An 18010-nucleotide genomic window follows, 5' to 3' on the forward strand; every position below is an offset into this window, starting at 1 on the left:
TAACAAGTTTTTTTTTTAAAAAATAAAATTATAAGGCACTTCTATCATCTAGTAAGTCTCCAAATTTTCAATCTTATATTTAAAAAGTGTTTGAAATTTTAAACTTATTTTGGAACGAAGTATCAACGATTTTAGGAACACTTTTGAAATAAAGCACTAAAAGTCTATAAAAAACTAACGATAAGAATAATTTTGTTTTTTTTTTTTAAAAAAAATGTAAAGGTATTATGAGAGTTTTTGAAACTTCAGAAGTATCTTTTAAATAAAGTGTAAGATTTATTGTTTTTTTAATATAATTTAGTCTAATTGAAATGAGAATTTGAAAGGAGAGAAGAAAAGGAGACATTTTTAGTAATTAAAAAAAGACGAAAGAAGGTAATTGTCAAAGTAGCACAAAAAGTTTTTCATATTTTATAAATGGTACACTTTTTGATCAATTGTTTTAATGGATTGTCCTAGTGCCATTTCAACCAAAATAAATTTTTTTAACTTCATTATATTGACACGTTTGAACACAAAACACGATTTCCTCTCTTCATCTAGATGAGGATCCGAGGTGGATTTAGATTCAATTTAGATTATAACGGTTGTAAATATAGCCATCAAATTTAAAGTATAAATAGATATAATACAGTACAAAAAATTTATAAATATAGTAAATTTTCAATCCAACTTTTGAAGTCTATCAGTGATAGACTATATCGCTAATAAAAAACACATTAGCAATAAAATCTATTGTTGATAGGAGTCTATCAGCAATAGATTATATCATTAATCAATTGTGTTATATTTTAATTCTTTAAAATTGTTGCTATCCACTTAAGTATTAGCCCCATTACAATTATCCTAGGATCATTTGATTTAAGGTTTTAAAGATGTTTGGGAATAGAATGCCCGAAAATAAGATGTTTGAAGAATCAAATATGACTATATTTAATTGTGCATGAAAAATGCTATCAGAATTTTATTAACAAAAATTATTATAGGTTTATAATAAAGGATTAAATTAAGATTATTCTTACTAAATAATTGTTTGATCATGAAAAAACAATATGTAATCAATTATAAATATTGAAATTTGAATTTTTGTATTTACTAAATTAAACTAATAATAGATTACTAATTAACTATCTTAGTTAATTAATTAATAGTTTATGTTCATTTAATAAATTTTATTGTAAAAATAAGTTAGTAAATATTTTACTAAATTATTATCGATTTATTAAAAAAATATTTATATTGATTTTGTTAAATTAATATTAATTAATTAATTATATTCAAAATGTAATTATATATAAAATGAAAAATAGAAAAAGAGTGGGAAAAGAGAAGACACAATTTTAAAAGAGAAAATAAACTCTTGTTTGTGAATATTTCAACTTGATCAGTTCTTTACAACACCAAGAAATTCAACAACTTTTTTTTTGTTGTTATATGGAATAACTGCTGCTATTACTATCCCTAACTAAAAAAGTGTCATCAAATACGAAATTCCGAATGCCGACTAAATCATTAACAATACTATAACTAGAATTGTAACTATCACTATGACTAGGAGAAGAAAAAAAAAGCTAGATTTGTGTTTCAATCGTGCTAATAAATCTCAATTTTTTTTTTTATATATATATATTTAGAGATTTGGTGGAGATTGCTATTGTGAGAAAACATAATTATCATTTAAATGTGTTAATAAGATGAAGTTAAAAATTTTATTTTGATCTCGATATCAATTCCAGCTAAGATGGTATCAAGACGAGCTGATGAAAAACTTTTTGTTCTGATTATTACCCATGAAAGAGCACAAGATAGCAGAAAAGGAAAGTTGAGTTTAATGAAATAAGATCCATCTAAAAACTGGAGAAGTTGCCGTCAAGTGAGTCAATGTGACAATTAGACTCACTAGAAACATGAAAAACTCTAAGAAACATATATACAATATATGGAACACAGACCCAATGAAGGAATTTAAAAAATAATAATAATAAAATATGAATATAATGAACTGCTTCTCTATAGATAAAAAAAACATGTAAATTTTAACATGAAAAAAATATACATCACTAAAAACATACAAAAATTAAGTTAATTAAAGAAATTTGGAAGGTTAAACGATATAGAAAGATTTAATAGGTTGCATAAGAATTCCACCTATAAGAAAATCTTAATTTTCAAATATTTTCTTGAGCAGCATTCAAAATTAGAAAAAAAAAAAAAAATAATTCCTACGCATTTTTAGCATATCTAAGTATATTGATGTCTACTAAAGCGAACATAGCTCAACTGATATCTATAAGTATATAAGTATTAGTGATTATAAAGTATGTGTTTCGAATTCTCCCTTTATTGTACTAAAAAAAACGTGTAATATTTGTGTTCACGCTGACCCTTCCTCCCATGCTCTAAACTTACAAGAAATACTTTTGACACAACCAAAAAAACACTCGAATATTAGTCTTAATGGCCTGTTTAATTCATGGGATAAGTGGTGAGAATGAGAAATGATATTTTATCACTATGTTTGTTACATATTTTAACCATGGGAATAGAAATATCTTATTCCAAGACATTTCATATTTCCATCCATAAGAGGTTTTTCATAATCATCATCATTTCCAATCATTTTTTCTCTCTCCTACTTTTTATCCTTTCACTTTATTTATTTTATTTCTTTCTTGATATTTTTTAATGTATTTAATTTTTATAAATATGTTTAAATTAAATTTATAATTGACCTATATAATTAATTTTATTAATAATAATGCTAATATATTAATTTATTATGTTACTATGAATTAATATGAAAAATCATAATCTTTTAATAAAAATATGAATAACTATAATTATATTTCCTTAAATCTCTTTTTATTGGTAATTTATATTGACATCATAAATTATTTATTAGAATTATAAATTAGTCTTTTAAAAAATATTAATAAATTAACTAATAATAAAATAAATAGATTTTTTTCAATTAAACAATCATGTACACTTGTACTTCTAGTTTTAATCTATAATTATAGTTATTTTTTAAAATTAAAAATATTGTTGGATGATTTAAGATCAGTTAGTTTATATAAAATAAATTGATTTTTTTTCAATTAAACAATCTTGTACACTTGTACTTCTAGTTTTAATCTATAATTATAGTTATTTTTTTAAAATTAAAAACATTGTTTGATGATTTAAGATCAATTAGTTTATATCTTCTTTTGTACATAATAAGGCTTATAATTGACTTTAAACAATGATGTAGTTAACTCTTCAACTAACAAAATTACAAATATATATATATATATATAAATTAATTACCAATATTTTTTTAATAAAAAATTTATAATATAAATGTGCAATATAAAAAATTTAATTGATCATAAATATATTAAACTAAAGGGTGAGCAAGTAAATTTAATTAAATTTTAATGACTTAAAATTAATTTAATAACTTAATGTAATAAAAATAAATTGACTAACAAAAATCAATTATTGAAATTAATTTTGATTAATTTTATACTTTATAATTGCATAAAGTATTACACTTTTCCAGACATCCTATTTTCATTCTCATACATAATCAAATCCAGTCATCTTTGATTCCCTGACATCTTATTTCCAAGTATACTTTATTCTCAAACATCTATAAAATCTTAAACCAAACAATCCTGATATTTAATATTCTTATTTGTTTCAATTAAACTTTAAATTCATCTAACATGGATTTTCTAATATCCTCAACATGCATGTGGAATTTTCATACCTAAAAATGAAAAGAAAAAATATAACCTGATTAATTAATAAATCAATGTCAATTAAGGATTACTATTAATTTTAATTAATTATTAAATACAAAAATATATTATTTAAACTTACTAAATTTCAACTAATATACTTAATATTTTATGTTATCTTAAGTATTTAATATACAATGTTATTATAATTATTAATATTCTAATTAATTTATATTTATTTAACTACTACTGTAATTAAATTAAATAATTAAATTAAATAAATACTCATTTATTAATATTTTGAGCAGTTAAATAATTAAGTAATATAACAATATATTAAATAAAGCTAAATTTAATTCATGACTATATTGTTCTCTTACATTTAATTTTGGTTTCTATATACAAAATTTGTAACTCAAACACATATATTCAATTTCCAGACATTAATTATCCCGTGTATCTAAACATAGATATTAATTATCTCAACCATTTAAAACCTCAGACATTTAATATTCATACCTGTAAAACATTATCCTAAATATTTAAATCTCATACATTTAATATTCATACAATATCTGCCATTTGAATGAGTCCTAAGACTCTCATAGATAGATTTTGAACGGAAGAAGAAGACAAGAACGAACAAACTATGAAAATCAAAAGGCAGATATATATAGACTTCTTGGTTTATAAAGTCTTTGCTTAGGCATACATCAAGCCCAAATTAAAAAATAATTACAAAATTTAAAGCAATGTGGGGGGTTCCGAGAGTTGTAAATGTGGAGAAGAATCAGCATCTCAACATCCCAAATTTGGCCGTAGCATTTTCCTGCAAATGGTCTCTTTTCGTATACAAATCCCAAAATACCGACTAAACTGTTTCAAGCACCGACACGATCACAAGCATCTCGACAAGAGACAAAGACATTGAAGTTACATAATGAGAGGGAGAGGATTCTTTGATGCAAAACTAAATACCTGCTTTTAAGAACGAGTAAAAAGCTCTTTTAGGGAACCAGCCATTCCACGTCGCCGTCCCTGAAATTTGATAAAGTTAAAAATCTCTGTCCTAAGCCTAAAGTATGCCTTGTCTATTAACTTGTGATGCTAAAATAAGTTAAAAAGACTCACCTTCTCATTATGAAATAAATCTTCAGCTATAGCTTCTGTTTCCTTCCGCCTTCTTTCTTCTTTCAAGGACTCTGCAATATCCTCCCTCCCATCACCATTATCCCTAAAAAGTCATAACATAATGATTTGAAATGTTCAAAAATACCATCAAAGAAAACTAGCAAAATAAGCCATAAAAAGGCAATAAATCTAATGACATCTTAAACCACTTCATAGGATTTCTTCTCAACTCCTCTAAAAGTTTTACAATTTCTCTCCAGCCAAACACCTGACACGATGTAGATGATGAAGTTATAAGCTTGCTGGAAGACTGTGCCCTTGTTCCGGATGCAGAAACACTACCCCAACATGGAATGACCATCTCAACTACGCACCAAACACATCCCAAATGACTCCCAAGACACAATCTCACTATTTCTCTCCATTTTATGTCTCTTAAGAGTTTAAGCACCAAAGTTCAAATTTTAGTAACTTAAAACCATTATTGTCCTATGGAGCTCGTCCTTGAGTGGGCAAAGCTTCTAAAGATCAGTGAGCTGCGGGTATAATGCAATGAATGGGATCCCATTTCTTGGAGGAAAAAAAAAGCGGGAAAGAAAGAAAGAAATCAAGAGAAACACTTACTTGTAAGGATACTTATCAAATGGGACAAGATCATAAAAGCTATTTCCAGAGTGAGTTTGTGTCTGCAAAAATGTCGAAAGTACTTGAGTGATGTGTATCAACTTCCATAACATTTTTCTCCATGTGCCAACCAACACAAGAAACTTTTCATGCTAAGCATATTTGAGGCAATAATATCTACTTTTACATCTACTTAAACCCATACACTAACAGTTGAATGCAAACATGATCACGATCATCATTTGGTTCGTCATTTAAGATAGCAAAAATATACAATGGTTGATTAACATGCATCCGTAATGCTCTTATGGCAAAATAAGAGGATATGGTTAAGACCTCATCAATATAAAGCAGTAATTTGCACACCATTTAAAACGAAATGCCGCAGAATAAGACATTCAAAGGCAAATAGTAATACTTTTCTGAAGCGTTTGAAGTTTGTAATTCCACTGTTTTCTGCAGTGACTATTGAGTAGGGTTTCATCGCATTCTGCACAATTAAATTTTGACTGAATATAATGTCTATATTTCTGTTGTCAGATTCATCGACCTTGTCTTTTCTCATTTCGACACCACTGTAACTATTTTTGAATGTTTCATGGTCACCCGCTGATCCAGTAGCAGCATTGTCAATGGACACCTCTGCTCTGCTTAAATATTCCTCTGATTTGCTTACATATTCATCTGGCCCTTGGACATTAGAAACAACTGGTTTACTTGTTTCTGCTTCAAGATCGGATTCTGCCACCACGGTCTCATCAGTGGAGCATGTAGAAGAACCTGGTTCTGCAAGGAAACTTTACATTTAGTTAGATGAACGAAGTTAAAATGAAGAAAAATCAATAGTAATTAATCAATAATCACAATGAGCAAATATATGACAAATGAAACTAGTAGTGAGAAAGACTACTTACCACAAGGATGTATCAAATTGTCTCTGTCCAGCCTTCCACTCAAAACAGAAGATATCAAAGCCACCTCAGTTATTTTATAATAAGAATCAATCTTATAGGAGGAATCCAACTTTTCTGCTGATCCTCCAGACATAACGAATACTACCCGATCATTTTCTCCATTACTCAAATCCTACAGAAGTTATCATACAAATCAATTGCCCAACAAACACCAGGTTCACAGAACCGAGGTAAACAAACAAAAAATGGAATAAACACTTCAAGCCATTGTATTTTTCTAATCAAAGACTACATAAAGCACCATTTGAGACATATTTTCAAACACTGTTCACATATTAAGCATTACCGTTTGGAATGCAATGATGATTTCATGATTAAAGATATTATGTATATGTAGATGATTTATGTTAATCAATAATTGTGCCCCATGCCGTGCAAGTTTCACTTTTATCGAAACATTGAACTATCTATCACGTGCTATATGACTGTCAACAAATAGAAGTGTATTGAGCATGTATTTTCACAAGATTCGATCCTAGAATTCATACCCAAAAGTATATAATGCACTTCATATTGTCAACCATGAGATTATATTGCTGGCAGAAATACAGTGAACTAGAATATTTACATGAAATTAGTCAAACAACAGTGTTTACCCACGCCTTCAGAAGCAATTAGGAAAGAATGGATAACAGTATGTGAACAGAGATAGAGTCTCTCTCGTACTTGGCTATCTGAAGAGAAGTCCTCAATAGATAAAACATTTGCACCACCAACTTGTTGCAATAACTTCTTCAACCGATCCCCATACTTGTACTGCTAAAAAATAGGAATTTGAATACCAAAATTAATGGAAGTCGAAACAATCCACCAAAAGAATGTTAGGCATCTAAACACATCAAATATATGTAAACACTAAAGAAAACGATATGATGCTGTTAGGATACCTCCTAACAAGAACAAACTCAAGAACAAAGAATAAACTAAAGAACAATCAAATAAGGAATTATATTGAAATATTCTCTAATATCATAGAAAATAACAAGATAACCCCTAGCCTTTTGAGAGGGCTAGACTCTCCCAAATTCCCAAATTAGGAAACCCCACAAAATTCTTCACACTCTAACAAACTTATTATTAATTACTAATATGACCCTTCTAATAATCATACTAATAACCTCATACATCTCTAACTAGGTCCCTTATAGATACACAACTAGAAAGAAACTTCAGAGATTATTCATAAACATTCAAGAAAGTTCCACACAACCCAAACATTCGAGGTTTGGACTCTTCCCATACAAAACAAAGCAAAAGATAGTTTTCACATATGTAACTACTTTACTTAAATACTGATCCAAATACCACATACAAACATAAACATTTTTTTTTATATCCGTGTGTGACCAGGCCAGTTTATGCACACCTCAACTAATCTCACGAGACAACCCACCTGACCCTACAACATTTGAGTGTCAAGGAAACTCATAGGATATTAAATCCTGGGTAGGTAGTCACCATGGATAAACATATAACTTCTAGTAACTGTCCAGACCCAACATGACAGGAAACAACTTTTTGGCATAACTACTATTGAATTAGTTTTAGCTTGAAGTTGTTTAGATTATATGGTTTACTATTAGCAAATAAAGATTAGAGAGAATCTCCTATATTTTAGGGAAGTTAGGTGCTTAATATTTAATTTCTCTTGTTATCTATATATATGTTGCCTCTATGATTCAATAATTGCGTCAATCCAGAATAAAAGTACTTTTTTTTCTCTCCTCACGTATGTCTCTCTAGTGTCTCCATTTGTAGTTTCTAACTGTCACGGGGTAAAAACTCGAGTAAAATATTTCACCATATCTGTGCAGCCTAAGAGGCTCCTCTTAGTCAGCCTTCTTGTTGCCCCAAGGATCCCAGGACTGTTTTGCTAGAAGAAGCACAATTGCACAACACAGAAATTGGCCGAGGGGATCGATCCCCATGTTTTCTCTAACTCTCTCCAAGTTTGCTTACACAAGAGCCATTGTGTGTGAATGGGATGCGCTCACCCCCCTACTTATACAAGTCTGCCACCGACCACAATTCCACCATTTGCGGGTTGTTGGAGACTCTACCCTATACATGTTCAACTTCCTTCAAGATTGATGTTCTTGTCTTTTTTCCTTCTTGAACATATATAACGGATAGGTGGTGGAATTGGAGGTTTATCACTATATTGCAATATTAATAAGAAACTAAGAGGTAAACAAGAAATTCGAGGTACTAGCACCCTCCTTCTTGAGACCTCTCCCATCATTAATTCACTCACCACAACGTAATCCCCACCTCCTTCCTCACTACCTCTATTTATAGCCCAAACTCTGTAACTATCTCCCCAACTAGTCACCACTATACCCTTAATCCCTTACCAAAACCTATTACTACCCCCACAATATCCCCTACCAGTACCCTCACATTTGATTTCCTAAGTTCCAAGAAATAAGCAAGCAGAAACCTAAGGAATAGTACTAAACACCATTTGCGTCCAAATAATTTTTTTCTTAGATTTTTTTTAAGAGACCAAACATTCAAAGGGTAGACATAAGATTTAAAATTTCCCCTTCTCTTTTATTTATTTATTCATTTCAAACTCCTGCTGGTAGGGTTAACTAAGTATACATGATAAGAAATACCATAAAGCCTTTTTTTTTTTTTTTTTTTTTTGTAAAACAAGGACAAGGCATTTGATTAATATAATGAAAAGAGACGGATGCTCCAGAGATACATACTCCGAAATGGAGTGAAATAAACAAAAGCATAAAAATACAATAAAAAAAACTAAAAATACAGAATTAATCATGAGAGATAAAGGCATTCCAGTTGAGGCATATATCTTGAGTAGAAAATCCCTCAAATAATTTGGAAAGAGAGCACCAAGTAGACACTTTCAGGCTTCAAGCAAGCCAATTCAAAACGCTCAAAACTGGAGAGAGACTTGCCATGAAAGATGGAAGATGAACGAATTATAAAATAAAGCCAATTTATTTTATTTTAAAATCAGTTCATTAAAGGATTATCCAGCCACTCTCAAAAAAATGTGAAAATGAAAAGATAAATTGTAATGGAAACATATAGCATTACCATATGTGCCGACCCTAGTAAAAAAGTGTATCCACTCAAACAGTTTTTACGAGTGTTCGGGTCCATAACTTTGACATGCATCCCTTCCACGGCCATTGTTGGATGATAACTGATTCAAAGAACAAAGACAGAAGGATGTGGGTGAAATGCATGAGTTCAAAAATTTTACTATTACTTAATAATAATTTGTTCACAGCTGAACTTAAAAGGCAGCACTCACGAATCAAAGGATGGAATCTCGTTACAGGAGGTTCTTCCTGCAAATAACTAAAGTGTAACAATCAGTAAGAATGCAGAATCTCGATTGTCTCATGTTTTTGTTGATAGCATGAGTCTAGAAATAGAAAGTATCAGAAATGTCATCTTCAACAAATTAGGACAAATAATGAGGATCAACACCGGTGCAGATACTAATAATGCTTGGCAATGGTCAGTGCACAGATAGAAAAGAATGGAGAACAAAGTTGTAATCAAAGTCATTCTTGGTTCACGATGATGGCCAACATAAACATAAATGTGGCCCATGTTTGAATTTGAAGGCTAATAGTTTGTGGATTAATGCAGTTAAAGCAATTTTTTCAGAGCTATGGATGGAAAGAAATCATCGTATTTTTCAAGGGGGAAGCACACTTCTGTGTCGATTGCTTCCCTTCTGCACGCTTGAAGTCCTTCTCTTGGTGTTCTCTTTCTAAAAGCTTCAAAGGGTTTTCCATTCAAGATAATAATTGTAGCTGGAAGAGTTTCATTGTTCCTTTCTAATAGTTTCTCCCTTAGCATTTTTTACTTTACTTCACTTTGTGTTTACTGTTGTTACTTTTATGGTTTTTAGGTTTATTAAAGCCTATCTTTGAATAATTTGGATAAAGCGTACTGCCGCATCTTTGATCCTCATCTTTTCTTTAACACCTTATTTATACTTCCCTATCTTGGTGTATTTCTATACTTTTCTAATTATAGCCTTACATCTCTTATACCATCAATGAAACAAAGGTTGGGTGCTTCCCATCCCCCATCCCCCCCCCACCCAAAAAAAAAGGGCCGTGAGGATGCTCCATCGAGGATCTCTAAGAAAAAAAATCTATTACTTCCTGGTTTTTTCAGTGTTCCATTATATGTATTTCCGTGGTAGTTGTTAGGGTAGGGTAGTTAGAATGAGAGGAAGTCATTCAGAATTCTGGAGTGTAGTATTCTTCGGAGAGTCCAGGCCTATATAGAAGTGCTTGGAGTTGATATTGTAACTCTTCTTTTATATCATCTTATTTTATCTCTCTTCGGGCATAAGTGACAAGGTCTTTTTGTAATTACACCTCAGTCTTATTTTACTTGACTTAAGCCCTTTTGTAGGCTCTTTTTGGTATGCACGTGTTTTTTTTTTTTTTTTTTTTTTTTTTTTTTCAAAACGAAAGTTTGGTTTTACGTTTAAGGGGAAAAAAACTTTTATATCTTAACGCAATTTTGGTGTAATTTTCTATTCTCAAGATCAAGCTCCTACCATAATACGTTGTGAAAATAAGATACAAGTTGACATTACAGTAGAAACAATTAATAGATGAAGCACATTGTTACCTCAACCCAACTAGTAAGAACAAAAGGTTTCTCAGCCACGATGGCATCAACTAGAGCTTCATTAAAAGGCATCAGTTCCTCTACAAGCACATGCGTACACTCCTGAATATCATGAGAAGTACAAGCACCTACATTTTAATACATACACTCTTCAAATTCAACCAAAACTCCTGAATATTTGGTTATCTGTTGTTCTTTTGCACTACTTAGAAATTATTTACTTCACTTTATTTTATCCATTTTACAGTCGATGGATAATTTAAACAAACATCATTTTAGTTAGCTGTCATTCTTCAGTGTAATTTAACACACTATTAAGTTAAGAATTCTATGTACAAATAAGGATTCCCTCTTTTTTCCTCATATTCTATAACATATTCAATACCATGTCTTTAGGGTTGTATTGAGAGTTTTCAAGCATTTGTTCTACAACATGCTAATATTAAGCAACTGCAGTTACAAAAGAAACCTTAGGAAATTGAAACTTCTAATTAATCAGACAAGAATTTCTATTGTAATAAGTAAGCAACGATCAGCAACTTCTTTGTGACTTACCGATGGATGAAACCTTGTCCCTAAGCAATTGGACTTGGAAGGACTCTGAATGGATAACGTAAAACAAGAGCTGTACAAAGGAGAACCTGCAAGATTCGTAAAAAGACTAATAAGGACTTCAGGCACCATGGGTGCTAGAAAATCAGGTTGAAGGAAAAGTTTCTTAGACAATAAAATAATAATTTTTCCTCTCAAGAAACTTTAAAAGAAAAAAAAAGGAAACCGAGAAGTATATTAAAATATATTTCTATACATTCACAAAAGCAAAAAGGGAAGGAGATTTTCCAGATTCTAAGAAGAAACTTTAGTACAATTAACAAGAAACTCTGGCATCTATATCCATGAAAGCTAAAGGTAAAACCCAAAATCTGCAGAAACTAGGTTATACAAAAACATAGAATCCTTTATCCAAGAAAAGGAGACAAAAATATCACAAAAATTTGCTCTAGTTCTTAAGAATCAAGAATAAAGGGAAGTTGTGGGGGAGGGGTTAAAATATTAAAGAATTACAGAAATCCTTGCAGAGAAGAGAAGATGATCACTGATACACTAAATAAGTAGCAACCTCTCTAAGTCCTTCACACGAAGATTTTGAAAAAGTTCTTTGTTCTTTAGATGTTTATTTATTTTCATGACTAATCTCTATTTGGTTGTATTTAATATTTGGATTTTTTTTCTTTTTCACTCCCCTTGGGAGTTTGTATCCCTTGAACTTTTATTCATACATCAATGAAAAGTTTTTTCTTGTTTAAAATAATTCAATAGCAATAATAATAATAATAAAGAGCTAGGCAGTGAGAGCGACTTGAAAGATAAATCTTATTACCTGTAGGTTGCATTGCCAGATCCAAATGAAACCATGTCTCCATCATACAAGCTTGCTTCTTTTCTCGGAAGCTCATGAATTTTCTCCTTCAACCCAGAATTCCTTCTAACAAATGTCCCATATTTGGAGCAATCTCTAATCTTCACTTTAGAGGAAACGTTAGATAAGCAACTCTTGTGGGAATTTAAAAAGATCATAGTATCTACAACTATTTCTGCATGGATACGGGAAACTCCTTTATCTTTTGTTATAGGCAAATCACACCCTGCGGAACATATAAGATCACATAATGAGCAAACAACTGAGAGCATGATTTGAGAGACTAAAGAAGGTGACTGTTAGAAGTATTAAATGTTTAAAATATTTTTCGTATGAAAAAGGCAGTACAAAAAGAAAAGACCTAGACAAATAGAGCAATAAAATAAACTACAAAACATTATGAAAAATGTTTTAAAAAATTGATCAAGTTATTTAAAAAAGCTCAAAAAAGCATGTGCACGAGGATCCTCGCCTCATACAGCCATATAGGCACAACTTTTTCTTTTATAAGAACAACCGCTTTCATTGAGAAAAAATGAAAGAATACACGAGCATAGAAAAAACCAGCCCACAAAAAGGGGACTCCCTCTACAGGAAGGAACTTCAACTATACAAGATCATGTCTATAGAATAAGTACAAAAGACCTTCGAGATCGAAGCCCAATGAAACACATGAAAATGGACAAGAGACCAACTTTCCCTAGCATTCCTCTCAATCCCCCTAAACACTCTGCTATTCCTCTCACCCCATAGGTCAAAATACTATCCTTCTGTTCTTCATCTGAAGTGATAGCCTCAACCTCTTTCTAACTTATCAAAGCAACAATAATTGTGAACTAATTTATCAAAGCAACAATAAGTTTTTTTGTGTGTGTGTGTATTTCTATGTTTCCTAAGTGGATTGGCTCTAGATGAAGCTTCAAGTCCTCTAAGATCATTTTTATCCAAAGAAGTTTAAATATTCTTAGTGTTGTTGTTCTGAATGCACCTTCTAAATTTGATCAAGTCACAACATTTGCTTACATCTCCAAATAGTAATAAAATTCCTCCTAAACTAGTAAATATCTTGATGTAGATCCTCTATCATTAATAGACTTTCATAGTCTGCATCCATATAGACTTCCTAAGTCATACGCCTCTTCTCCTTGTTCTTTTCAATTATCGCAAAATTTGATAGCCGCAAGGATAGTAATAGGAATGCTATTAGGGAATAATTAGAGTGTTAAGGGCATATTAGTAATTATTAGAGAAGTTTTTTGGTAGCTATAAATAGAGGGAGTGCGGAAGGGAAAAGCCAGGCATTATTTCAGTAAGTGATTTATGGTCTTGAGAGAATTCTTAGGAGAGGGAGGGTCCAAGTACCTTGAATACTTAGTTTATCTTGTAATTCTATGGTCATTTATAATACAATATATTTGGGTTCTATCATATAGGAATATTCCCCAATGTTGAGTAAGGAAGCTTTGGCATCTTTTTGAGAAATTATCCAAAAATGAGTGGGATTGAAGACATCATGATTGAAAGGTACTCCCTTTTTCTCATGGCAAATGGCAAGTCTACCTATATACAAATTAACGTCTTCATACTCTAGTTTAGCTCATTTGGGGTGTACTCTCATTCCCAAAACTCTAATCATACCCTTGGACTTAAGCGTGTGGTGCTTGGAACTCTTGCTTTCTTGGACACACCTACAAAGGACACGGATTACTTGGGATCATTCGCTCAACAAGGTCATTAGGACACTCACCACTCAGTAGGGTTAGTAAGGCACAAAATAGGTTTGATAGAATCTCATGAGTACACTTTTTTTTTAAAAAAATAAACCAACCTCTTTCACTGAAAAAAAAATGAAAGAATACAGAGCGTACGAACGGTCTACTCAAGCAAAATAGTTCAGAAAAGAACTTTGAAGTTGAAACCCAAAGTGAAACTCTAATAAAGGCCAAACATCACTAGGTTCCTTATCCTTTAACACTCTTTAACACCTTTTGAGAACACTGAGTACACTTATACTGAGTGATTAAGTGATTAAGATTATAATCTAATCATACATATGTTTCTCAAATAATAATTATATGAAATAACAAAGACGGATGTAGCATTTAGAAGAAAAAGTAGTGGGTAAAATGTAAGTAGTAGCACAATCGAAGTACCTTTACGACCCACTTTATACTTTCCAGGTGCAAAAATGTAGAATTCCTCCTCGCCTGCAACATGCATTTGATTATATAAATAATCAAACCAAACAAAAACTGACGATTCTTTAAAAACTTATTTGATTACAAGATAAAGAAGACGACTTTTCAGAAGCAGAAGTAATTAGGAAATCATGAAAAATGAACGGACCTGAAAGAGGATCGACGGGGAAGAATCCCCAAACCATATTTTGTAGTGCTGTTTTTCTAATGTTTAACAATTGATGAGCAACAATTCCATGGAAGCAAGAGAAGACGAGAGCAGAAGAACAAAGAGGAAGGAATTCAGAATGATCAGTAAAAACCTGGTCGGTCTTTTTTTAAGCTGTGAACCGGGTTTTATACAGTGGGGAACGGGAGGGGGGCTGGGAATTTGGTTATTATCACAATTTAATAAATTAAGATATATATATACACACACATGTATATATAAACAATTTAAAATGTAATTAATAATTTAATTAACATCATTATATGACTGATAAACGCCCCTAAGGGTTTTCTTTGACTTGCTAACACATAGTTATGTCAGTTGAGTTCAACTCATTTTGGCACAATATGATTGGATTATGTTTGATTGTAATTTAATTACTATTAGTTTATATTTAACTTTTTTAGTGCAAGAATTATGCCAGTTGAACTATGTTTATTTTGGCCGTTTATATTTAACTATAATTCTTTATAAATATAGTATAAAAAACATATTGAAAAAATATCAATTTATACAATCTAAATATTAGGGGTTGTATCAATGTAAACCTTGAGCTTTTGTAAGTGTATCAATTTACACATTTCATTACGTTCCATTTGGGAAGACCTTGTATAAGACTTATAACTGTATCAATTAAACCTCAAAACTTTCATAAATGAATCGATTTAGACTATTAGTCAAAATTGTCTTTGAAAATCATAGATTGACCGATTATGTATGAGTGATTAGATGAAAATAATTAAGGGTGAAAAGAAGTTTAAGTACAAGCATACACTATCGATTGAAGTATTAAGTATTGGAGTATTCCAAGGGTCAAATTCCTCAAGACTAGTTACTCTTGATTTTATTAAGACATTGAACCAATGAAATCGAAGGTAAGCAAGTGTAAGAATAGTTGTGAATAGGTAGATTATTGATTTAAAAAAACAGTAAATAAGAATAGTTGAATAGGGGTATAATAATGTTTCAATCTATCGGACAATGTGCCTTGAGTAATGCAACCGCATCATACCATGTCAATGACTCAGTCATGGATAGAAAACTCCTCCTATTCGATATTGTATCAAGTTCCTTTAGAAACTCTAATCAGCTAATGCCTATATTTCTATGGTTAGCTAGATCTTGGATTAATTCACATGCAAATTCTTTATCCTATAGTGTCCGTTATTTCTAAGGCCACGTGACAATTCTATTTCTAGGCTCTTAGTCGCATATCCCTCTGTGACATCAGTTTATATCCTAACATTCTTATTATTAAGACTCAAGTAGATTGCTACATTAAATGGCCAATTTAACCTAACAATTTTTATCTTTTAAATTCAATAAAAGAAATGTTTAAATCAAGTGGTATGAAATATAGGCACTGCTCTAACCATAAAACCTAAGGGTATTCACATCATCGAACCCCTTAGAGAATTTAACTCATGATTATTATCAAATGATTAGATTTCATCAAATCAATAACCATGACTACAAGATGAATATTCAACAGAAAAAGAAGAAAGAAAAATAATTTTAAAAAATGCAATCATGAATTAAAATAATGCTAGAAACAAAATGAAGCCTTATGGCAACCTCTCGCTCTTCCAATCTTTCCTAGGATGATTCTCCTTTTTCGAGGATCAATCCTATCTCTCCACAAGTTTCACGGGGTAGGGATGTTTAGAGCCTTCGACCCCAAGGGAACTTTTGTTCTTAAAGCTTGCTGATTGGGAAGATGAGATTTTGACCCAAGAACGGCTGAATTTCTTGGATGGAGCATTGACGATTGAAAGAAAAGAGTTCTCATCCTTTTATTGGCCCAAATTGGTTGTAAGAGGGTCGAAATAGGTGCAATAGAGGTCTACCAAGCAATTTCTACACTGAAGAACACATTTCAGACCGTGAAAATAGCAATTGCAAATGACTGGGCAAAATTCTAGCTTTAGGATTTTGATGTGGTCACATTGATTCAGGCGATGTAGGTGCATCAACATAGTTCTTCAAATCAGTCAAAAGTTCCTAAAAAAAGTTCATAAAGTCAACCATTTTTTTTTAAAAAAAAAATCACTTTTAAGACCAAAAGATCCTTTATACAACCAGTTTATTCATTTAAGACCATTTATGGGGTAAAACACACATAAATGTCTATTTTTACTAAGTAAAATCATATAAATATCACCCTAAATTATGCATTTCATGACATGTATCAATTGCTCATGCATTTCTACATATATTTGAGAATTAAAATATGGATGATTTGTTGGGGTTGATGCCCTAAAGTCTCATATCCTGTAATTTGTAAATAGTTTGTATGAACTCTTGTGTTGTATAATATATGATATTTACATCACATCTTGCTTTTTGCTCAGTTGTATGTTTTATTTGCTTTACCATAAACCAACAAATATAAAATTTCTAGTTATCTATATGTAACTTAAGCATGTATGTGGTGACATACAAGTGGATCATGTTTTGAGTGATAACCAAAATGGTATGTAGTATATGGATATAGGAGGGAAACCTTATCTTGGTAACGCTACGGATGCGACCCGCTTTGTGGTATGGTCACAAGTGTTGTGACTTGTCACAGATGGTTTGATCTGATCATTCGTGTTAGAGACATACGAGCGAGGGCGTCCTATACAAAGAGTTTGTATAAGACCTAACCATAAAGTGTTAACATCTCGTTATATAACACCGTTCATGACAGAGACTTCACTTCACTAGGATGACCATAGGTACACATCTAGATGTGTATAAGAGATCTATATGTAACTTAAGCATGTATGTGGTGACATACAAGTGGATCATGTTTTGAGTGATAACCAAAATGGTATGTAGTATATGGATATAGGAGGGAAACCTTATCTTGGTAACGCTACGGATGCGACCCTGTCTCTTATACACATCTAGATGTGTATAAGAGACAGGTATAAGACTTGACCACGAAGTGTAACATCTCGTTATATAACACCGTTCATGACAGAGACTTCACTTCACTAGGATGACCATAGGTAACATGACTTCAATCCTGAGTGAGTTGGGAACTCTTGCCATTGAGGGCAGTTCTTTGATTTGTATGGGTGCAAGTGGCCAGGTCGTCGATTCAAACCTAC

At 31.4% G+C, this 18010-nt stretch overlaps 1 protein-coding gene across 4 annotated transcripts; it reads right to left on the reverse strand.

The window, feature by feature from the left end:
- Window positions 1–4237: 4237 nt before the first annotated feature.
- On the reverse strand, window positions 4238–15012 carry LOC120092815 (nijmegen breakage syndrome 1 protein). Of its 4 annotated transcripts, none has more exons than XM_039051039.1 (14): window positions 14853–15012; window positions 14660–14713; window positions 12468–12732; window positions 11642–11727; window positions 11087–11214; window positions 9741–9787; window positions 9521–9629; window positions 7121–7213; window positions 6395–6566; window positions 5899–6266; window positions 5481–5542; window positions 4857–4959; window positions 4704–4763; window positions 4238–4554 (listed from the first exon to the last, which is right to left on the reverse strand). In XM_039051039.1, the coding sequence occupies exons 1-13, from the start codon at window positions 14887–14889 to the stop codon at window positions 4710–4712; spliced, it is 1578 nt and encodes a 525-aa protein (XP_038906967.1). In that variant the 5' UTR covers window positions 14890–15012; the 3' UTR covers window positions 4238–4554; window positions 4704–4709. The 4 variants fall into 4 exon arrangements, with proteins under 4 accessions (XP_038906967.1, XP_038906956.1, XP_038906978.1 ...); XM_039051028.1 differs by having other exon boundaries at window positions 4238–4601; XM_039051050.1 differs by having other exon boundaries at window positions 4238–4763; window positions 7121–7210.
- Window positions 15013–18010: the final 2998 nt, after the last annotated feature.

This window comes from Benincasa hispida, chromosome 1 (assembly GCF_009727055.1).
Source record: "Benincasa hispida cultivar B227 chromosome 1, ASM972705v1, whole genome shotgun sequence".
NCBI lineage: Eukaryota > Viridiplantae > Streptophyta > Magnoliopsida > Cucurbitales > Cucurbitaceae > Benincasa > Benincasa hispida.

Coding starts and splice junctions, on each gene's coding strand:
- LOC120092815 (XM_039051039.1), bottom strand. CDS start 14,889: ATGGTTTGGGGATTCTTCCCCGTCGATCCTCTTTCAG. Junction 12,733..14,659: donor GTATAAAGTGGGTCGTAAAG/GTACTTCGATTG, acceptor TATGTTCCGCAG/GGTGTGATTTGCCTATAACA. Junction 6,567..7,120: donor ACTTCTCTTCAGATAGCCAA/GTACGAGAGAGA, acceptor TAACTTCTGTAG/GATTTGAGTAATGGAGAAAA.